Source organism: Malaclemys terrapin, chromosome 7, assembly GCF_027887155.1.
Source record: "Malaclemys terrapin pileata isolate rMalTer1 chromosome 7, rMalTer1.hap1, whole genome shotgun sequence".
Classification (NCBI taxonomy): Eukaryota; Metazoa; Chordata; order Testudines; family Emydidae; genus Malaclemys; species Malaclemys terrapin.
The window spans coordinates 95,784,009-95,807,893 of NC_071511.1; the positions used below are offsets into that span (position 1 = coordinate 95,784,009).

At 44.4% G+C, this 23,885-nt stretch overlaps 1 protein-coding gene across 3 annotated transcripts in view; it reads right to left on the reverse strand.

Moving 5' to 3' along the window:
- Positions 1-23,885, reverse strand: part of PLCE1 (phospholipase C epsilon 1) — a 319,039-nt gene that overhangs the window by 102,896 nt on the left and 192,258 nt on the right. For all 3 annotated transcript variants that reach the window (XM_054033535.1, XM_054033536.1, XM_054033534.1), the window contains exon 4: positions 20,761-21,077. In XM_054033535.1, coding sequence (XP_053889510.1) covers positions 20,761-21,077 — 317 coding nt within the window. The remainder of the gene's footprint in view (positions 1-20,760; positions 21,078-23,885) is intronic.

Consider the following 23,885-nt stretch of genomic DNA (forward strand, 5'->3'; position numbering starts at 1 on the left):
ATGACAACAGTTCATGGAGTCAGAGCCATTCATTGGTGAGAAAACCGAAATGCAGAGTACATGCAGCTGCCTGCCTGTAGCGGGGTGGTCACCAGCTACTGCCCCAAGGGGTTTAAAACAGCCCAGGAAAGGGCTTTGGCTGGGGGCAAGCAGGCACAGCTGCGGCCACGGCCCAAACAGACCTCAGTTAGCCCTTATAAAGGGGCTGTGAGCCAGAGGGGCTCAGAGACACTCTTCCTCTAGCTCTTGAGGGAGAAGGGCCTGGCTGCCTGGGAGCTGACAAAGGAACCTAGAGTGGGACAGGGCTGGGGGAAAGCCAGAGGAGCTGGGGAGCTCCAGCCTGGAAACCCCCAGGCTGCAGGCCTTGTTAAAGGCCAAGAAGGGTACTGGGGTTGCAGAAGGCAGCCCAAGGGTAGGCAGAGGCAGCAGGTCCAAATCCTCCTTGCTGATGAGTGGCAATTATACTGCAGTCTGCCCCAGTGAATGGGGGCTAGATGGTGACTGGCAATAGCCAAAGACTGAGGTGAGGTGGGGATAGGGGGGTGGAGGGGTCCCTAGGGTGTGGAGAGCCAGTGGGGTACTGCCAGGGGCAGCACCCTGGCCTGAAAGGGGCACTGGGGTCCAGGAGAGACTTGGGACGAAGCGGGACACTGGCCTGCACAGGGTGCTCCTGGGTCAAAGAGCTAATTCCCCAGGATGATGACAGGAGGTGCTGCAGGGGTGAGTTGTTGCCCTGTGATACTGCCACATATGGGTACATTTGGCACCTGAAGAAGTTATTATATATTATTTGTATTAGAGTAAAATCTAGAGGCTCAAGGAATTGCACTGTACAAAGCAAGGTATATAGTGTAAGGCCTGGTCTACACTAGGCGTTTATGTCGAAGTTAGCGCCATTACATCGAATTAACCCTGCACCCGTCCACACTGCGATGCTATTTAGTTCGACATAGAGGTCTCTTTAATTCGACTTCTGTACTCCTCCCCGACGAGGGGAGTAGCGCTAAATTCGACATGGCCATGTCGAATTAGGCTAGGTGTGGATGGAAATCGACGCTAATAGCTCCGGGAGCTATCCCACAGTGCACCACTCTGTTGACGCTCTGGACAGCAGTACGAGCTCGGATGCTCTGACCAGCCACACAGGAAAAGCCCCGGGAAAATTTGAATTTGAATTCCTTTTCCTGTCTGGCCAGTTTGAATCTCATTTCCTGTCTGGACATCGTGGCGATCACAGCAGCACTGGCAACGATGCAGAGCTCTCCAGCAGTGATGGCCGTGCAGTCGGTGAATAGAAAGAGGGCCCCAGCATGGACTGATCGGGAAGTCTTGGATCTCATCGCTGTGTGGGGCGATGAGTCCGTGCTTTCTGAGCTGCGCTCCAAGAAACGGAATGCAAAGATCTATGAGAAGATCTCAAAAGACATGTCAGAGAGAGGATACAGCCGGGATGCAACACAGTGCCGCGTGAAAATCAAGGAGCTGAGACAAGACTACCAGAAGACCAAAGAGGCAAACGGACGCTCCGGATCATATCCCCAGACATCCCGTTTCTACGAGGCACTGCATTCCATCCTCGGTGCGGCCGCCACCACTACCCCACCACTGACCGTGGACTCTGAGGATGGGATACTCTCCACGGCCGGTTCCTCGGACATGTTAGGGGACGGGGAAGATGATGAAGGAGATGAGGAGGGCGAGGCAGTCGGCAGCGCTCACAACGCTGATTTCCCCGACAGCCAGGATCTCTTCATCACCCTTACAGAGATCCCCTACGAAGCGTCCCCAGCCGTTAACCTGGACACAGAATCTGGGGAAGGATCAGCCAGTAAGTGTTGTAAACATCTAAACATTTATTTTTAACAGAACAGGAATATTAACAATTAAAAGAATGGGTTGTTCATGATTACTGTGCCCTAGGCGCTTAACGGTTTAGTCATGGGCAGTGCAAGTTTTGAAAAAAAATCTAGCAATGTCCCGTTTTCCGTGATTGTCCAGCACAAGCCGCTCTACTGTTTATTCCCTGCTACTGCAGCTACAGTAAAATACGGTCTATATGTGCGGGGATAGAGCAGTAATCCTCCTGGGACATCTCGATGAAGCTCTCCTGGAGGTAATTGGAAAGCCGTTGCATGAGGTTCCTGGGGAGAGCGGCCTTATTGGGTCCTCCGAAGTATGACACGTTGCCGCGCCACGAGACTATCAAGTACTCGGGAATCATTGCTCTGCACAGCAGGGCGGCATACGGCCCTGGTCTTTGGAGGCTTTCCTGGAGCATTCTCTCTCTCTCGCTCTCAGAGATCCTCATCAGGGTGATGTCGCCCATGGTGACCTGCTTTGAATTAGGTAGGGGAATGTTAGTGTTGGGACTGCTTGCTCGTTCCTTTACAGAACTGTAACCGCTGGTTTGCAGCCACGCGGTGGAGGCGGGAGAGGGGCAGCCGAAAGGGATCGTTCCTGGGGACAGCCACGAGGGGGTGGGACAGGGGCAGAGTTCCCGCTTGCCGGATTGCTGGCAGCAGGGACTGACATTGCTTTAAATGTGAAATGAGGCCAGTGGTAATATAAAAGTTTTAAACTGCCACAAGTCTACGGCTTACCATGTCTGCCTGCAACAGAAATTCCGTTGTGCTGCCCCGCTTCTCAAATGTGCTGTGCAAGACCCCAGGCACTGAATGCGAAGGCCGAGAATTCGACCTTGTGCTGAGTGCGCATGTGATAGGTGCTGTGCATGGTCTTGTTCACAGAGAAAGACTATGTTCTTTGTTCACAACTACATTTATCTTTCTGAGGAATTCACTCCCTTTTTCCCATTTCCACAGCCCCATCTGCGACTGTCTCAGAAGCTAGCCTGGCATCACACTCCCAGAGGCTAGCGCGGATTAGGCGTAGGAAGAAGAGGACACGGGAGGACATGTTCTCTGAACTTATGGCCTGTTCCCAAGCCCAGGCAGCACAGCAGACCCAGTGGTGGGAGAAATTGACCCAAATGCACCAAGCAAACATGGATCGGGAGGAGAGGTGGCGGCAGGAAGACCAGCAGGCGACTCAAACGCTGCTTGGACTAATGAGGGAGCAAACGGACACGCTCCGGCACCCTGTGGATGTTCTGCAGGACCGGAAGCAGGAGGACAGAGCCCCGCTGCAGTCTATCTCTAACCGCCCTCCCACGCCACAAACTCCCAGACCCCCCTCACCCAAAGTCCAAAGAAGGAGAGGCGGCAGAGTCCCTGCTAACTCTCACTCCACCCCTGCAGAGAGCTCTAGTAGCAGAAGGCTCTCATTCCCCAAAATTTGAAAAGTTCTTTCCTTCCCGCCTGACACAAGCCCCCGTCCAAGTTTCACCTCCCAGTTCCATGTGTAGTTGATAATAAAAAATACGTTTCTGTTAACTACTGTTTCAATCATGTTCTTTTGGAGGAGGAGGGGAAAGGGGGTTGGTAATTGGACAGGACAGTCACCTTTGGCAGGGTACATAGGCGGGGGCAGGTACAGCAGCAGGGCACATACACAGTGCAGTGATGCAGTGACTAGTTACCCTGGTTAGTCTGGGAGGTTGTTTTCATGTTATGTGGTGGGGGGTGGGTTGCTCTGTGACTTTGTGGCGGGGGAGGGCAGTTACAGATCTTAAGCGGCGGTCCTTATGCAGGATCACAGAGCCACGCAGCAGGGGATCTGTAACCGTCCTCCCCCTGCCACAAAGTCACATAGCCCCCCCATACACACAGTCCCGATCAGGAGGGGTGACAGGCTCCGTTGAAACAACCATCCCACCGCAGCGGAGCCCGTCAATCCTTGAGTTTAGAAGCTTCATTCGCGTCACTACACTACACCCGCTCCGCACCCCAGTCTGCATCCCAGTTTTAAAAAATTCCCGCGAAAACAGTATTAAAGAAAACGGTGTGCATTAACAAAGTAGAACTATTTTTATTTCGAAACGTGTGTTGGAAGGGGGGTGAAGGGGGTATGTAACTGGATAGGATAGTCAACATTAACTGGGTAAAGAAACGGGGGCAGGTTCAGCTTCTCTGTACACAAACTTTAAAGTCACAGGTTACCCTGCTCACTCAGGAACTTTGCTTTCAAAGCCTCCCGGATGCACAGCGCTTCCCGCTGGTCTCTTCTAATCGCCCGGCTGTCTGGCTGTGCATAATCAGCAGCCAGGCTATTTTCCTCAACCTCCCACCCCGCCATAAAGGTCTCCCCCTTGCTCTCACAGAGATTGTGGAGCACACAGCAAGCTGCTATAACAATGGGGATATTGGTTTCGCTGGGGATATTGGTTTCGCTGAGATCACAGCGAGTCAGTAAGCTTCTCCATCTCCCCTTGAGACGGCCAAAAGCACACTCCACCACCATTCTGCACTTGCTCAGCCGGTAGTTGAAGAGTTCTTTTTCAGTGTCCAGGGCGCCAGTATAGGGCTTCATGAGCCAGGGCATTAGCGGGTAGGCTGGGTCCCCGAGGATGACTATAGGCATCTCCACATCCCCAACAGTTATTTTGCGGTCCGGGAAGTAAATACCTTGTTGCAGCCGTCTAAACAGACCAGAGTTCCTGAAAACACGAGCGTCATGAACCTTGCCCGGCCATCCCACGTAGATGTTGGTAAAACGTCCCCTGTGGTCCACCAGTGCTTGCAGCACCATGGAAAAATAGCCCTTTCAGTTAATGTACTGGGTGGCCTGGTGGTCCGGTGCCAGAATAGGGATGTGAGTTCCATCTATGGCCCCACCGCAGTTTGGGAATCCCATCGCTGCGAAGCCATCTATGATCGCCTCCACGTTTCCCAGGGTCACTACCTTTGGCAGCAGTACATCAACGATTGCCTTCGCTACTTGCATCACAACAACCCCCACGGTAGATTTGCCCACCCCAAACTGGTTCACGACTGACCGGTAGCTGTCTGGCGTTGCAAGCTTCCAGAGGGCTATGGCCACTCGCTTCTGTACACTCAGTGCAGCTCGCAACCGGGTGTCATTGCGCTTCAGGGCAGGGGACAGCAACTCACAAAGTTCCAGGAAAGTTCCCTTCCACATGCAAAAGTTTCGCAGCCACTGGGATTCATCCCAGACCTGCAGCACTATGCGGTCCCACCACTCAGTGCTTGTTTCCCGTGCCCAGAATCGCCGTTCCACGGCATCAACATGACCCATTGCCATCGTGATGTCCTCGGCGCTGGGTCCCCTGCTTTCTGAGAGGTCTGTGCTACTCTCAGACTTCAGGACATCACCGCGGTGCCATAGCCTCCTCGCCTGACTTTTCTGCATCTGCCTCAGGGAAACCTGTATGATAAGCTGCGAGGCGTTGAGAGCGGCCACAACTGCAGCGATGGTCGCAGCGTGCTCCATGCTCGCAGTGCTGTGGCATCCGCGCTGTCAATGACTGGAAAAGTGCGCGAACTGATTTCCCGCCGGCGCTTTCAGGGAGGGAGGGCAGGAGTGATGGACGGATGACGACAGTTACCCAAAAGCACCCTCGACACATTTTGTTACCCAGAAGGCATTGCCGGCTACACCCAGAATTCCAATGGGCAGAGGGGACTGCGGGAACTGTGGGATAGCTGACCACAGTGCACCGCTTCGAATGTCGACGCTTTCACCGTTAGTGTGGACTCACAAAGTCGAATTACTGTCCTTAGTGTGGACACACACGTTCGACTTTGCAATATCGATTCCAAAAATTCGATGCAAGTAAATTCGAACTACTCTCGTAGTGTAGACAAGGCCTAAGTGTACATGCCCCAAAGAGCTTGCATTGTAAATGGATGAAGGCACAGAGAGATGAAGTGGCTTGCTTAAGGCCATACTGACAGAATTGGGAATAGAACCTTGTTCTTCTGACTCCCTGTCCACTGAACCACATTCTGTCCCACCTAAAATGTTTGCAAGACTTCTTCAGCAGTTCAGTGTCTTTGTGGGGCATGTTTCAAAGAGTGATGTGCTGCAGAAGACATTACCCTGCTCTCTTTTCTTTAATTGAAGAATTTTTAACCTTTTTACACCACATGGAGCAATAATATATTTTTAAAAGTTAAATTAGTATATGTGCTGTTGTGTGTATCACTGAAGTATAGTATATACTGCTAGTAAATGAAAGGATGAACAAATTTACAGGTTTATCACAGGATAAAATTATAGCACATGCCTCTTCTACAACCTAGTATAGAAAAATAAATGGTGCATATGCTTCTGTAATAAAATGCAGCTGAATTAATAGTAATTTTACTGGAGTAGAAAACACACATTTTTATACTGACAGAGTAATTAAGTATATTTTAAATCTCTCCAACCAAGACTAGAGGTGAATTTTGCAAAGGATAAATGTCACGATCTATAATCCTGTATGCAACAAAATTGTTTAATTATTAATATAAAACTGAGCTACACATTAAAACCATAGGCATGTAAAATAAGAATCTTCATCAAGATATCATGCACTATATAGTGACAAGAGAGAAAAATTTCATTCCACTATTTGAAAAGCAGGATTTATAGTACACAGAATGAAATCAAACAAAGTCATTCTTCATATCCAGCAACTGCAATTTTATCACTTCTCTCTGAAGTCAAAATACTGCTGAGAGAAATTTGATGGACCAGATTCACCAATATGCTTAGGCTGTTTCATACAACTCCAGTGACATATACAGTTGAACCTCAGAGTTACAAATACCAGAGTTACAAACTGACTGGCCAACCAGTTCATTTGGAACTGGAAGTATGCAATCAGGCATCAGAGAGGGTGGGGAGGGGAAGTAATTACAGTTCAGTACTATGTTAAATGTAAACTACTTAAAAAAAAGGGGGGGGGGTTAAAAAGATTTGACAAGTTAAGAAAACTGTTTCTGTGCTTGTTTTGTTTAAATTAAGATGGTTAAAAGCAGCATTTTTCTTCTGCATAGTGAAGTTTCCAAGCTGTATTAAGTCAATGTTCAGTTGTAAACTTTTGAAAGAACAACCATAATGTTTTTGTTTAAGGTTATGAATGTTTCAGAATTACGAACAAACTCCCTTCCCTGATTAAACACTATGACAGGGACTGAAAACAGTTTGATATTTGTACAACATATACTTTTAAAAAGTATTATGCAAACCCATTTAGGCATTGTGAAAAAATGCTGACCGAAGATGGAGCAATGTTTATTTACACAGTGTGATGGGGTGGACTAGGCCCTGAGGTCCCCTGATGGAGACCTTGTGGCCTGGCCACACCCTGCCCCAGAAAAGGGCAGTAGAGAGGTCCTCTGAGTTGCCTAGAGAGGCTGCTTCCCAAACAGCCAATCAGGGCCCAGCAGGCTAGTATAAGAAGAGCTGCAGGGGCAGAGTGAGTTCAGTTTCTTGTTAGAGCTGGTGGAGAGTGGATGGGGCTCTGGGTTGGCTACTGGGACTCCACCAGGACAAGGCCCTGAGTTAAGGGTGAAGACTGTGCGGCAGCCATGGGGAACTGACCCAGGGAATATAGCAGCAACACAGTTTATTTAAAGGGATGGCTGCTATCTATAGGGTCCCTAGGCTGGGACCTGTAGTAGAGGGTGGGCCTGGACTTTGAGGTTCCCTAGAAGGGGAATGAACTTAGTGGCCCAGCTGAAGAGCTGGGGCCAGAAAGGCCCTGAGAGGGTGAAGACATTGCCTTCAGGGAAGGAGCCCTGGGGCACTGCTCTAGTCCAAAGCAGGGACAAACCGAGAGATATTACAGAGGGCACTGGTCGAGGCCCCTGTTGGACTTCTATCCCGAAAGGGTTTGCTTTGCTTTTATCACAGACCGACTGTATGTGACTTGGCCAAAGGGCTGAGTCCGTGAAGACCCATCACAAACAGGTAGAGAGTGCATGCACACACGCTCGGCCAGGGGGTGCTTGCAAGAGGTGAGTGCAACCCCTGTTAGATAGTTTCAGGTCATGTATCTCTTGATGATTTTTAAATTTTGTTTTGAATGATAATGAGAAACCTGAAACATTATGTCATTAAAATGATCAGTTATTTAAATTTGACAAATAATTATTCTTTTGTTAGAAATCAGAATATTAGTGACAAACCTAATGCATGATTATAGTATCAAAGTAGCAGTGCCATACAAGAGATATAGTTCAGGAGGTACTCTCATTCCTCACTTGTTTTCAGGCATTTTTAATTTTTCAAAAAGTCACCTTTTTTATATTGAAACTTTTCATCCTTGCTCTCCTCCCATAACTTTAGTTACATTCAGTGTAAATGTTTCTGGGTTACCTGAATTGAGTTTTGTTTTAAGATGTCACACTTTACTTGCACCACAATGTGGAATACATTACAAGTTTAGGTTGAGAAATAAATTATAAATAACTGAAAATAGATTACCATGCATTAAATCACTTTCTTTATTGACTTAAGTATGCAGTGGGTGAAGAATTCCAAATCACCATCCTCACCCCCTGCACACACACAGAGGTATACATACACAAGTGAGAACAAGAATGGGGTGCATCAAGGAATAAGGAGATTTTCACCTCTCTCTCTCTCTCCTGACCAAGAGAAGAGGACAGAGAGCTCATTGCTCCTACTTTGCCTGAGTGCGAAGGAGAGAAGCATGTCCCTGAAGAAATCTTCCTGGGAAGAAAAGTACTGAAGATCCCTCAGTCCTTGTGCACTCTTTCTTTCTTCTCCCTCCCCCCCCACCATGACCCTCTCCAGCTCCTTTCTTTGTAACATAGGGGTGGGGTGTGAAGATTCCCATACGTACACCTTGCTGACTTCCCCTGCACAATCTGCCCTTAATGGATCTTCTCTGTTCCCTCTCATGTTCATAAAGAGAAAGTGAAGATCCCTGCCCAATGGCTTCCTGTTTGTGTTTTTTTTTTTTTTCAACCTTTCCTCACTACTAAAGATCTCTCCATTTCCTAATCTGATCCCTTCCCCTAGCCTTCACAGAAAGGAAGCAAAAAAAATTTCACTGTCTCTGCTTGCCCCTCACTCCAGACAGAAGGAAGAAGTCATCCCCCCCCAAAGGACCAGAAACTGGTAGATTATTGTTGGAGGTGGATATTCAGCTGAATAACCCAAATTCATGTTTCAGTATGTGCTATTAAGATGGTGATGCTAAATTATTGACTATCATAGCAAACTAGGTAAGAATTCAGCAGCGTCATCAAAATATTGGATTTTTTTTTAACTTGTCACATGTATATTAGAAAAATAATATGGGGGGAGAATGTAAGGTTTAGGAGATAGTTAACTGAAGGAAAAAAGGCATAAGTGTGAGAACCTTATCAGTCTTCGGCCAGAGATGGAAGCCAATTCCCAAATCCAGTACACAACTCCCTCACTTTTGTTCTTAGATGCAGATACCTAGAGGCAGTGTGGTATACACAAATTTATCTTTGTGCCTCCCTTAAATTTTGTCAGGGGCTAGGTCCAGAATAGGGAAGTTTCAAGTTACCTATGGCTCCAAGAAATGGTTTTGGCTGCTGAGAATGGCTAGAATTCAGTGGCACTTTGGCCATGCTGCCTTCCCTCCACTATACACCATCTGCTTGCAGTCCCCAGTGTATGTGTCAGAGTACCTGGATCCACTGGCTTTATGGCCCTTTTTGCATTTCCAGGGTGGCTAAAATGGGTCACAGTATAACACAGAATTTGGCAGCCTAACTTTAAAACTCCTTATGATTTTTCCCCAAAGTTTCCTAGAAAAATTCAAACCTGGAATGAGACAATGTGAAATTTCAGGAATGTTTTATTTTTGGAGAAATTGAGGAATGGGTGAAATCTGGGTGATTATAGGAACCTGGAATCCATTACAACTATAGAACATACCACTGTATCATACTTTTGTTCTCTGGGTCCTACACTCTTACATTTTTACTAATTCTAGGCAGACACTCAGCAGGTGTTAATCAGCGTAGTTCCATTAAGTCAAGGAGCTATGCCCATTTACAGCAGCTGAGAATCTGGTCCTCAGTCTGAGTTGAGACAGCTGCCATTTTATTATTCTCAGAGTTGCTGCAGCCTGTAAGACACACACACACACCTCTCCTTATTTTTAATCTAAAATATGATCTCCTTACATAGAATGAATATGCTTAGCTCTTTGGCACGGAGGACTATCGAATGGTAGGTGAGACACGTAACTAAAGATTTAACCTAGCAGCTAATACATTTTCATGAAGTTTTTAAGTTATATAAGTGTCACACTTATTTAATTCAACTGAAGGCAAAGGTACCTATAATGTAACCCAGATGAAAGGGAACACTGACACATCTACTGGAGAACTATGAAAATCTGAAGGACTGCTTAACTACTGTATATTTGATATTATGTGTTATACATACAGCTGTACAGTACTTAATTTGTAATGAAAGAGGTGATCTCGTCAATACATTCCTTTAATTATTTTTTTTACTGTGATCATAATTGAAGTCTTAATAGATTTAACAATCAATAAATCCCTAGTCAATATATCTTGGAGTCATCAAATTAGTCTGTTATACCAGAAATACTCTGGATTTGTATCAGCGTTACTGACAACAGATTCTGGTCTTTTGTTATCACAGTGGAGAGGCTGTACAACCCACTGATTTCTCAGTACATATGCGCATTGCCAGCCTGCTCTGAAGCCCATGTGGACATGTGTGCACTGCTATTTTTAGTGTGCTAGCTGTTTCCCCCCCCCCTCTCAATCCCATGTTTCCGCTATCTCAGCATCATGCTTCCTTTCTGAGCATGTTAGTGCAATTTTCAAATTCCTATCACCATGGAACCAGAAATGCACCATGCCACAATGGTGGCAAGCATGAATGCTTGGGCTGTATTATAGCATTCTGTGTTGGACTTCGCCTGCTGCACCCACAAAGCAGATGGTGAGGTGCATGAGAACATTCAATGGCAGTGTGACCAGGCTAGGCTGTTCAGTGGTGCTGACTAGCAGGTAGGTCACTGTGTCTCAGCTCATCCCCCATCTCTGGCATCCTTTGCTAGCAATCACTCAGACACTCTGGTGGTAGTCTGTCTTCCAGTGGGTAGCGACTTGGCCCTCTGGCCAGGTCACCAATTGAGTTTGCCCCTTTATGGGGTCTCAGAGTCCAACAAAATGTATATAGTCCAATGTCCCCACAAAACAAAGAGTCTTCAGCCCACCTCTGGGCACCTGTGTGGGGAGCATCCTTGACTCAGAGCTTACAATGTCTCTGTCTCCCTGCCCTTATCTCCACAGGGGGTGAGGTGGCAGGTTGTGCCCCCTTCATGAAAGGGTGGTTGGTAGGGGAGCCTGGTCCCTCCCTCTCCATCAGGCTCTGACCCAGGTGCCTATCAGAGGCAGTGATCACAAACACTCCAGAGTGCTTGAGTTGCTTCCCTGGACCACTTCCTACCAATTACTTTCCCAGTCTAAGGAGTGGTCAAAAGCCTTATCAATGATCCACCAGCAGTTAAAGTAAAGGGTTCCCTACTCCTAGGGAAAGGCTAATCCCCCCTCTAGAGCCTGCAGTACCTGCATCTTGCAGCCAGGACTCCTCCTGTACCGTTATGCAGGAGCTCCCAAGATACATGTCTCTCCTCATCTGCTGTCTGTCCCCTCCCCTTCTTTTCAGCTCCTCCTTCAGCTGGGGCAGGCTCTGCAAGTGTGGTGGTGCAAAGTCACCTGGGCCCAGAATTGCTCCTAAATCCCTTCTGTCCCGCAGTAAGGTTTACATACTCCATCACAGGCAGCAGCAGCAGAACACTGCAGAGCTGTTGCACCAGGACAAGGAAGCCAACCTGTTGGAACTAGAGGACTTAATTCCTGGATCAGCTACACAGCACAGTTTCTGGGCCTAGCAAACCAGCATGGATTGATGAGAGAGGATAATTCTGCAGACCTGGGAATGACCAGCAGAGGTGAGAGAATTTCAGAATGGGAAGGGCTCCTTTAAATAAAAAAAAATATGCAAGGAACTGACTCTGGACCTTCAGTGACAGCATAAAAACATACAGTGCCCTATCATTGTAGAGACGTGGATAATCTTTGTCGTCTGGAAGCTGGCCACCCCAGAATGTTACTGGTCTATAGCCAATCAGTTCAGCGTGGTGGTGAATCAGGAGATGATTGATGACTTTGCACTCATGGGCTTCCCAAACTGTATTAGGCAGTTGATGGAATCCATATCCCTAGCATTTCTGCCCCCCTCCGTGCCAGAGTACAGTTTATAAATAGAAAGGGGTATTTCTCCATTGTGCTCTTTGCTCCAATAACCACTTTGGACACTAATGGTGTTAAGGTTGGTCCAGCTATTCTAGGAGACCTTGTTTTATCCTCTGATGCCCTGATTAATGAAGCCATTCACAGGTTGCTTGGTCAGAAGGAAGGAACTTTTTAACTATCACTTGAGTAGTTACAGAATGGTGGTCAAGTGTGCATTTTGACATTTGAAAAGCAGCAGGCATTGCTTATGGAACCGTCTGGAAGCAGCAGAAAAAAATTCCTGACCATTATAGTAGCATGCTGTGTTATGCATAACACTGGTGAGAACAAGGGGGAAAGCCTCAATGATGGGTAGAAGGATGAGGTGAAGAGACTTGCTTGATGGTTCGAGCAGCCAGCATTATGTCCCACAGAGAACACTAACACCCAGGGAATGCCTATTCATATTTTTGAGTCTCATACCTGAACATGTGTAACCGTAAATCCAGCTGTAATCCATGGGGGAGGGGAGGTTGGGATAGATTGTTAGCAGTACAGTATCGTTTATTGGTAGTGGCAGTGGGAGGTTGCCGATATACTTTCATAAAACCGTATGTATTATTTTAGCTTTATTTAAAAGATTGTGTGTGACGTATGGATGAGTCATGAGATTTATTTTATACAGTTTTTTTAAACAGTAACAAAGCCAAAATAAAATTCTAAGTGAACACTAGATAAATAACTACCTTTTTATTTGAAAATACATTTATCAAAATAGTCTGAGTAACCAACGAACAGTGAACCTTTAAATAAAACAGTGAAAACCAGACTGAAAGTACAACAATGCAAACAGTGCAAAAATAAGAGTTGGAGGGGTTGGGGGCATCCTTAAAGTTACAAGCACATCTCTCTTCCCTCTGTCTCTTCTTTTACGTGTGGTTCAGGGGTTGAGTGCTATGGCTCAAAATTTTCAGGTGCATTGCAGAGTTCAAAAGTATCAGGTGCCAAGGAGCCAGTGTTCTAGGTGGGCAGATAATGGACCTGAGAGGGGAATGGCCTCTGGAACAAGTGCTTTGTGGATATGGTGGGGAGGAGTTACTGCTGGTCTGAGTAACCAGTAATGTCCAGGGGCTGAAAGACATGGCTTGGTCCCAGTTTATGGGACTGCAAGGCTTGCTGATCTTGCAGAAGCGTGTTTTGTAGGAGAGCATTCTATCTGAGAACAGCATACACGAGTGGCCTCTGCATCTCCCGGCCTTTTTTGCCTCTTTAGCCTTGATGATGCTTTCCTTGACCACTGCATTTATTTCTCCCTCTGGGTCATCATGTACTGCCTCTACCATTCAGCCAGTGCGGTCTTCTGAGTTCTACAAATGTCTTGTCCCATGTCTTCCTTTTTCACCATCTCACGTTGGCCAGCCTCCAATCAGTAGCCAGAGGCCCTGTCCTTGACAAACTGAATGTTGTAGGGGTGTAGTGTGGGAACATGGAAAAAAAAAAAAACAGGTGCTTATTCATATTCCAGCCAGGCCATGATAGCATTTTTGTGTGTGAGGAGACACTGGTGTCCTGGGATTTCTCTCTGCTGTTTATGGTATTTGCTGCTGTACCTTAATAGGTTGGGAGAGCGGGTGGGTTAAAATTATGTTGCTGCTTTAAATTATACAGTTTCGTTTGTGGTGCTTGTATGATGTCAAAGTGATTGGGGAGGGGGACTATGAGGTTATGTCAAAGGCCCAGCCAGATAGTAATAGCCTCTACAGCCCCTTTAGATTGTCTGACTCTTGATTTTGGCTACGCTGATGCAGGGCAAGATTCAGGGCATATTGCAGCAGGACATGACTGCAACTGGTTTTCCAGCTGGCCAAAGTCAGGGTCCTAAGTCCCAAAAAGATCCTACCTCTCAGGGGACAGCTTATCCCCAGCATCCTCCTGTGGGCCTTGTCAGTTGTCCTCAGTGGAAGGAAAGGGAGGGAAACGTGCAGCCAGCAAGCTCCATATGGTGTAGAATCCTGTCCAGTTCATCATCAAATGGACAGGTCACATGTTCTCTGCTCGATTGCATTCTTTTGTTGCTCATTTCAATGTACTTCTGAGCTACTTGCTCTTTATATGTCACTGGTCAGTATCCCAGTCATGGCTCCTTTCAGGTATCTGCTGGGCAATATCCACAAAAAAGTCTTCGTTCCAGTGGTTGGCCACAAGAGCTTTCTATCCTGATGCTTGTTCCCAGATGGTAATGAGATCCATGGTCTCAGCACAGCTCCAAGCAGCTGCGCAAGACATGTTATGGGGCTTCTAGAGTGCTATCACTCTAGATACAGTTGTATTGCAAGAATGCTGAAACACTTGGCTCCAGCAGCAAATGGGCACATTCTGGCTCCCCACCATCTTTTAAAGAAAGAAGGAGACCTCCTGGGAACTTGATACCAGAGCATGGAAGGGCATACAGGTGAACGAACAAGTCAATAATGGTTAATCTGCAAAGCACGATGGGACAGCTGATGGAAGCATGTCACAAGTGGTGCACAGCAACTACGTTCACAAGAATAATAGACGGTACTAGTTCAATCTGCAGCAAACCTAGTTTACTTGGCCAAAGGACTCTAGAGTTTAGAGCAAATGTGCAGTCAGCACACAGTGATTGCGCCATTGTATGTGACCATTTTCAAACCAGTTAAACTTAGTTTGATCCGCTTTAAAATCCCCAGGTAGACATTTATGTCATTTATCATGGCTTTATGGTTTTGTCTTTTTTTTTTCCTGACTTTGATGGAATTTCTTGCTTTGTTTTCAATCTGCTCTTCTTATCAGATTTACAGCAACAAAGCAGCTGATGATAGGGTGTCCGAGAACAGATGGGTCTGTTCTCCATGTGTGACCTGTAACCTCACTGGTTACAAGGACAACAGATTTTACTCCTTCACAAGGACTGCTTGATCTGCGACTTTCCTTTTCATCTGCTGTGTCAATTCTGGAAAAATTAGGATTTTAATACCTCCATGTCTTAAAGCCACCATTCTCTCTCACTTCTGTTTCTCTTTTATCAGCCAGGATAACTATCATACTGTAATCTTCTGTTTTCCTCTGCACTACAATATCTCATCACAGAAGTTTTATGGCATCACTGAGTATACAATGGATCATTTTAATCTTAGAGATCTAGAAGATCAGATAGCTTTCCTATGAATCTGAACAGATCCATATTGTCTTCACTCACTGGAAATTAATCTCAAATGTTTTGCCTTCCCTCATTCTCCAACATTTTGAATTTTTCTTTTTAAAGTCCAGTACATATCTAGCCCCCATATTGACAAGTCTGGTTTTTTTTCTCCATTCTTTTTTCCATTTTAATGTCAGTTTTATCAACTATTTCTTCAATGTGATATCCTGTCTTTCTATATTAGCATTATTAGTAATCTGTACTCTAGTAGTAATGTTCACCACTGCTTTTCCTTTCTATATTAACTCCAGTGAATTTGATCTTATCAGAAAGCTGAAAAAAATGTTGCAGAGGCTACACAAACACTAGAGATCTTATGAGATTGGGCCATACTATTACTTACATATTCACCTGGAAGGTCCATCAGAGATAATAAATTCCTGAGAGAAACAGCAGGTTTACGAGATGATACGTATATTATATTTGAAACCTGTATTTCCTTGTGGATTTGGTTAGGCCCTTTAGATCTAGAACTGTACATACTACCCAATGTTCTAAAGTACAGTGAAAAAGATGGAATACAGATCCGGGTACCTGGCCATTTCTGAGAATGGTTCTGTTACTCTTTATAGTCACAGATTATTCACTATTAGCCTTTTTTCCCCACATACATTTTTGAAAAAGGTGATTGGATGAACCTAGGACAGCTGCCATCATGGCTGACACCAGGGACTGAACTGGGGACTTCTAGATATAAAAGCGACTTGAGCTAAGGAAGCAGGCTCTTTATAGTTGTGGCCTGTAAACAGACTCATCTGTGGATCAGGCACAGAGCAAGACATGTAAGGCACACTGACCAGTGGGTTACAAATCTCCGGCAAGGAAGTCTCTCCAGTGTAATGATATATACTCCCTGAATCACATACCTCCAATACCCAAATGGTCATGCTTCCTTTAAACAGATGTAGGCTTCCCTTATCCAGGCTCAGCTCATCAAGAAAATAATTTGCTAGTCATGTATTCATTCTATTATCTGTGAAGTTCTGGCCAGTAATTTCAATCTATGCTATCTTGCTCTAGCACCTCTATGCTAGAACTGAAGTCTGTATTGAAGGCACTTTTATTATTCTATTTTTCTTTTTATTAAAATGTTATAGATAGAGTTAGTTTCTCTCTAATCTTAATGCTACTGTTTTCTCAAAAAGCTTTCCCTAAATCTCTGGGGAAAAAACCCACAATAATCTTAAATAACCATCTTTGACAGACAAAGGTGTCTTCTAACTGCAGTAGAGGTATTTGTTCTAGTCATGAATATAAGTGAGCCTACTGAAGCAACAAAGAAATGCTGACACTATAGCAATTATATTCATAAGTTGTTTTTTAAGATTTGACCATCACAAGATCTTTTATTATATCTGTGCATGATCTAACTGCATTGAAATAGCATCAGGTTCCCCCTCATGCATAATCCCTATGCTGTTCAGAGTTAAAACGCACCATTTCATGATCCCTGGGAAAACAGATATCCAAGTGTTCTCACTTTTGTAGACATTGCTGAAAAAAATCTGAGTAATTTAATTTATCCCTACAATTGCCCTCAGAAGTCAGGAATCCACATGCTGCTCTACTCCAATCAGAAGTGGTTCACGTCTTGTGAATGATATTGTTGCTCGCAAGGATCTCTCCTAACCACTCACATTTTGATGCTGATCACCTTTTCTTTATGAAAAGGCCTCAGACACTTCCAATTGAATTAAATACATTCTACCTCAAATCTCTTCTGACTAGGAGCAAAACTAACACATTTCTCCTTATGTGTTATGTTAAGAGGGAGGCTGACTATTCACTACATTTAATTTAGCTTTTTTTTTTTAAACCTTTTCTTGCATTTTCAAAAGCCTATATGACAGGCATTCCATGCTATCATCTCATAACAAAAGCAAATGCAAAATAAATGTATACTACCACACAAGCAGATCCAATACATTTAAGTGCTATAAATTAAACAGAAATTATACATGGTGCATAAGACAGCCCTTCCTCTGGATCACCCTTCATAAATCATTCCCATTCCATAAGGTGTTGACCATACATCATGGATTCTTTCCCCTTTTCATATCCCTTATATTGCCTCTTATGAGCTATTAACATGCTTTTCCTCCCTTCTAAGCCCAAATATTGCAATTCAAGTCTGAAGCGTGAACCAGTGGTAACTGGAGTGATTTAAAAAAATTAAAGCAAATAAAAGCTATCAGAATATTACCATATTGTGTTGTCTATATCCTCTAGTGATGTCATTTAAATATACAGTAAGCAGAAGTTTCATAATAGCAACTGCACTTAATGTAATTCATATACAAAGGAAACACAATGTTTCTACTCTCTACGGCTTGATCTTGATCCTGCACCATGAAGTCAATGGAAATTTGGGGCCTGGATCATGAATGAGGCATCTGGGTGTTGTTGTAATATAAATATTAAATAATAGTAATAACATTTATTTCAATGGGAGCAGGATTTGTCCCTATTTGATTAAGCCTAACAGGCACATTTTTTGCAGAAGTTACTTAATACCAATCCTGCAGTCCTTATTCGGTGAAAACTCCTTTAAGTGTGTTAAGATTTGGCTGAATTTCCTTTTTATCATGAAACAACAACTACTAAATAGGATAACTTTACAGTTACGTTTATAAAAAAAACCCACAAAGCACATCACTAGATGAAAGATAATTCGCATGCAATAATTTCTGTTGAAAAGAAGGAAAATATGAAATAATCTTCTCCCATTATGTAGCAAAAGCCTGTCATTTTGAAATTCATTTTGGCTCCCAGAGTATAAATACACTCCAGTATTCTTGTGGGCAATGCCAGAAAATCAGCAAGCACTCATTGTCTTCTGCCAACAAAAGTATGACTCTCTGTGCAGGAATTTTCTTGCACATTTGAAAACAAAGCCATTTAGAAAGTCCACTCTTGTTGGTAGGATATGACACTGATATATATTCAACTGTGCTATAAAATAAAGCAGATGCTAAGATACTGATTTATTGGGGCAGTGAATATTACACAGCAACTCTAAACACAACGTTTTTTCAGTTAAAAAAATCTATTGCAAACACCACTTAGAAGTAATACATTGTATTAACGATTAAGTTAAAATTACAATGCTCTGAGGCAGGGGTTCTCAAACTTCATTGCACCATGACCCCCTTCTGGCAACAAAAATTACTACACTGCCCCAGGAGGGGGGACTGAAGCCTGAGCCTGCCCGAGTCTCCTTCCTGGGTGGGGAGCCAAAGCTCAAGGGATTCAGCCCCAGATGGGAGGCCTGTAACTTGAGCCCCGCCAGGGCTTTGGCATTGGCCCTGGGTGGTAGAGCTTTGGCCCTAGCAAGTCTAACGCCAGCCCTGGTGACCCCATTAAAATGGAGTTAGAACCCACAGTTTGAGAACTGCTGCTCTGAGGAATTAATCTTGGAGTAGTGCCAAAAAAAAGTACAGTTAGGTTGAAGGAATAGTGACAGTTGCAAAGTCTGATAGATCACAACCCACTAGGGTTAGAAAATATAGTAATGTACTTTTGCCAATGATAGCTTTAATTTTCAGCTTCACACTGGACATAAAATACTCCTAGCTATCCTCGACAAATCACAAGATCAGAATTCAAATGATCATTGCTTTTAAATCAGTGGTGTCCTCCCCAATCCTGGGGCTGTTGTGGTCTCACATAGAGCAGTGCGAATAACAGATTTTTTTTTCAGTTGTCTGGCAATTTTCAAAAAAATTGGGGGGGAAATATTAGTTTTGCGTCAACCCAGAATTGAAGTTTTACAGACTATTCCATGAATTGGGGGGGGGGGGAAAAAATGTAAAAATTTAGTTTCAAGTTGGATAAAAAAAACTAAAGAAAATTTAAAGCAAACAAAAAGATGTTTCAAAATGAAAAATCAAAATGTTTCATTTTGAAAATGTCAAAATGAAATGTTTTGACTTTTTCAGGTCTTCCTTACTCCCCCCAAACTGAACAATTCAGGGAAATAGACAAGTTTGCAAACCATTTTGGCGTTCTATATTTTTTTCAACAAAAAAATGTTTTGGCCAAAATATTTCACCCAACCCCTGTCCCAAACTGCAAGTTACAACAACATGAAGGCTTTCCTAGTTTGCACCAGTTAACTACAAAATGCCCCAGGGGGCCACTTGGGCAGCTGCAGATTGCCAGGACACAAGAGAGCTCTGGTCACTCCCCTTTCTTCCCAACTACATTCCTCATGCAGGTGGCCATAAAATAGGTATCCTAGGCAGGGAGAATCCTCCACAGGTCGGAGCTGATGGCTTTAAGGCTTCTTCTCACTACCGAGAAACACAAAGCAGCCCCAACATACTGGAGAACTGGGACTAATATTTCAGAAACTGCTGTAACTAGAGGTCATTTACATAATTTAAAAGCTGTATTCTACAGCTTTCTGTAGCATTCTCAAGACAGTATTTACCAGTTTTCTATCACTAGATGTTCTTATCTTAGAACTGAATTAGGGAAAACCAAAAGAATTACAGGATTTTAAGTACCTGTATCTTGTGACCTGCTAGGAATAAAAATATTTTGGAAGAGAACAGTTAGTTCTCAGTTCTTATTTACCTGGGACCCAGACAGTTCATTAGGGGTTAAATACATGGCCTGATCTACACACACATTTCTGTGCTCTCACTGAATTTTAGGATCTCATTTAAGAATACAAAATACATCCTATGGTTAGGCAGAACAGACTGAGCAAAGGGTAGGCTTGAGGTAAAACTGTATTTTTGGCTTTCATAAATTTAGGTGAATCCTGAGGTTTTTACTAAGTTTTCCCTTAGTCAAATTTCCATTAAAGTCAATGGGAGTTTACCAGACTAAAAACTGAGGGAAAAAAAAAAAAAAAACATACTAAGGACCTCAAGATATGGTTCATGGAAAAGTACCCAGCTAAGTCACACTTCTTGTATAATAATATCAAAGACACACAAAGGGATTAACTTTCTCCAGATTACAGTTACATCATTATGTAAGTAGTTAGTGGAGTCCAAAAACTCCTAGTTCATAATCCTTCCATCCTGACTACTAAGAAGACCATTCTTTGTCCACAAAAAAATACCCTCCAGCTTCTGAGCAGAGTAATAATGTGATTGAGAATACATGCCAAAATAAATACATTACAGGAGAACAAGTCTTGATTTAACGTTTTTTTTCTTGTTTACATTTCCAATTTGGGAGAAAAGCCTGGGTTGAGATTTTCAAAGCTGACTAAGTAAGTTAGTCACATAACTCCCCTTAATATCAATAGAAGTTGTGTGGCTCCCTGATCAGCTTTAAAAATTTCATCATTCATTTTTAAAAATTATTGTTAGGGTATCCATTAGATAAAAGGGAAAAACTGGCCCATAAATTGTATCAAACCACTTATGAAGTAATTAAAATATCTTGGCTTACCTCATTAAATCTTGTCACGAGATCTTCAATAACATTGTGTTCACCATTTTGGGAGGAAAGAATAGTCGCAGATATGGAAGCTTTAATGCATGGAAGTTTGCTCTGACATTCAGCATTACTCAAATCCCTGGTTAAGAAGCAGAGGTAGTCAATGGGCAAGATCTTTCGGTAGAGATTCTGTTCCTGTTCAGTCAGAATACTAGCAACCTCCTCTGGGAATTGAATGAGGTGCTGAAGTTCTACTAGCTCTTTACTGATACCAGCTACACTGGAGGGGAGCACATTTGAACCAGCCATAGATGTGCACGGTTGACGTTCTAAAATAAAACAAAAAAATTATTATGTTGCATCTTTCCTTCATCTATTACACTTGATTGTGCAAAAACATACTAAGACTGAATTTTTTAGTTCTCTTACATTGTTTATTTACTTAAACAACACCACAGGATTTCACATTTTATATTTAAATAACCTAATAAGTTGTTCTAGTGGTGACTCTTCTCATATATATTTACAAAACACTACCTTCTAGAGTTAATTAGGCGGGTGGAGACTTTGGGGATCACTGAGACTATTGATTTAGGCAAAATTTGCCTGCTTTTATTGTTACTGTGTTCCACAACCCTTCTCCTCTGTCTGTTTCATTCACATGTTAAATCTTGTCATGATCATAAATAAGGTGTTCTGTAGAGCAGGGACTGCCTTTATTTTGCTTGTCTGTACAGCACCGAGCACAAAGGGGCCCTGGTCATTGATTGGGGCCTCTGGGCAACATTGCAATATGAATAATGTATAGCAATAAATCAATACCTATGTGATATTTTTTTCTCCCTTTTTCCTCTTACTACTAACACTGCTTAGACGTTATTATTCATTTGCATTCATTGTACTTTTTCATACAAGAAAATGTCCAAAGATAAAATACAGCTTTCTTTCCTCCGAAGAAAACATGCATATATTTGGAAGGGTATGTATTGTATCTGTCACTATAAAGACAGGTTTCAGAGTAGCAGTCGTGTTAGTCTGTATCCGCAAAAAGAATAGGAGTACTTGTGGCACCTTAGAGACTAACAAATTTATTAGAGCATAAGTTCTTTTCACATAAAGGAGCTTCACAATAGATTTATAATTTACAAACAGTGGTGTTTCTGGACATATTTTTTACTTAAAACATCTTTTCATAGGAACAAATTCTGATTTTACACAAATGGAAAGTATTGCTTGTGCGGTCTAATCAATCAAGTTAATGACTGATCCCAATTCATTCCCTTATTATGAACGATATGCACTCATCTAAGCAAAGGTCATCATCAACATCTAGGTAGCCAAAAAGTCATTAAATGTCAAAGTATACAATTATGGAAGTCTTAAACTACAGAACTTCTGGTTTTAGTTACCATTAAGTTTTGAGAAAGCATCCCCTTCTCATCCCATACTTGGTTGTCTGGCTATACCGCAAGGAAGACAGGAGACACTTGATATGGATTTAATCACGCTGCAACTTTATTATTAGAAGTCTGGGACAACAGCAGATAAAAGTGTACAGTGCAGGCAACTCCATGTTCATTCAGTAACTACCTGGGGGCTTCTGCCAGCCCCCCTTCATTTTCCATCCAACCCCTGGCTTGGATCTTACCAACCCCCCACCCCTGCCAGAGGAAGGTTAAGGTGGACTATAAGAAAGGGGGCTCAGCTCCCTGCCATACCAATCATAGGAGCCCTGAACGTCGTTCCCCCACTTCCCCCACCCCATGCTCCATTCCTTTAACCAAACCTCCTTTTAAAGTCCTTTACTGAGCCATTTATCTGATCACTGAATGCTTTTCCTACGGAATATCTGCACTGGACATCCGCCCCACACTTACCAAATAAGTTATGGCATATAGCCCAACCTTCTTTCCTCCTCACCATTATAAGCCCTCCCTGAAACCATTGTGGTGAAGACGAAAAAAGCCCTCCACCTAGGCCAGGGGTGGGCAAACTTTTTGGCCTGAGGGCCACATTGGGGTTGCAAAACTGTATGGAAGACCAGGTAGCGAAGGCTGTGCCTCCCCAAACAGCCTCGCCCCCGCCCCCATCCACCCCCTCCCACTTCCTGCCCCCTGACTGCCACCCTCAGAACACCCGACCCATCCAATCCTCCCTGCTCCTTGTCCCCTAACCGCCCCCCCAGGACCCCACCCCCTATCCAACCCCCCTGCTCCCAGTCCCCTGACTGCCCCTCAACCCCTATCCACACCCCCACCCCGACTCCCACGCTTATCCAACCCCCCCCCCCGCTCCCTGACCACACCCCACCCCCTGACAGGCCCCCCAGGACCCCACGCCTATCCAACCCCCCCATTCCCCATTCCCTGACCGCCCCCCCGAACCTCCGCCCCTTATCCAACCCCCTGGCCCCGGCCCCCTTATCATGCCACTCAGAGCAGCAGGTCTGGCAGCCGCGCCACCCAGCCAGAGCCAGACACGCTGCCGCGCTGCTCTGCAGGAGCGTGCAGCTCCTCCATTCAGAATGCTGCCCACATGGTGGCATGTCTGCAGGGTAGGGGGGACAGTGGGGAAGGAGCTGGGGGCTAGCCTCCCTGGCTGGGAGTTCAGGGGCCGGGCAGGAGGGCCCCGTGGGCCGTAGTTTGCCCACCTCTGACCTAGGTCAAAATGGTGGTGAGGGAAAAATTCCTTCCCAGACCCCCTAAAAAGGAGCGACTAGCAAAATGCCCACAGCAGGTCCTAACCAAACCTGGTATTCACAACCTTCAGGGGAGGGAGGCTGGGTGCTGCTTTGCGTGCTGAGTGGAAAAATGGCCTTCTAACATCCTGGCATGCCCATTTTAACCCTTCCCATTTACATTCCCAGGGCATGAGCCAGTGTAACCATGCTGACCCTCACCTCTTTTTGATGCAGCTTCTGACTTCCTCTTATCCCCTCCACCCCCAACCCATAAAGCACTGCTACCTTTCTTCCAGCAAGCCTGGACAACATATCCCGTTCACTCTTTGCATCAGGATCATCTATCCATTGTGCTGAACAATTATGAAAGGTTCTGAGATTCAGTTAGAGTAAGCTTTCAAATGCTTATCCAGACTAATTGCAGTCGGCCTTTTTAGGATATAAACATGCTAAAATT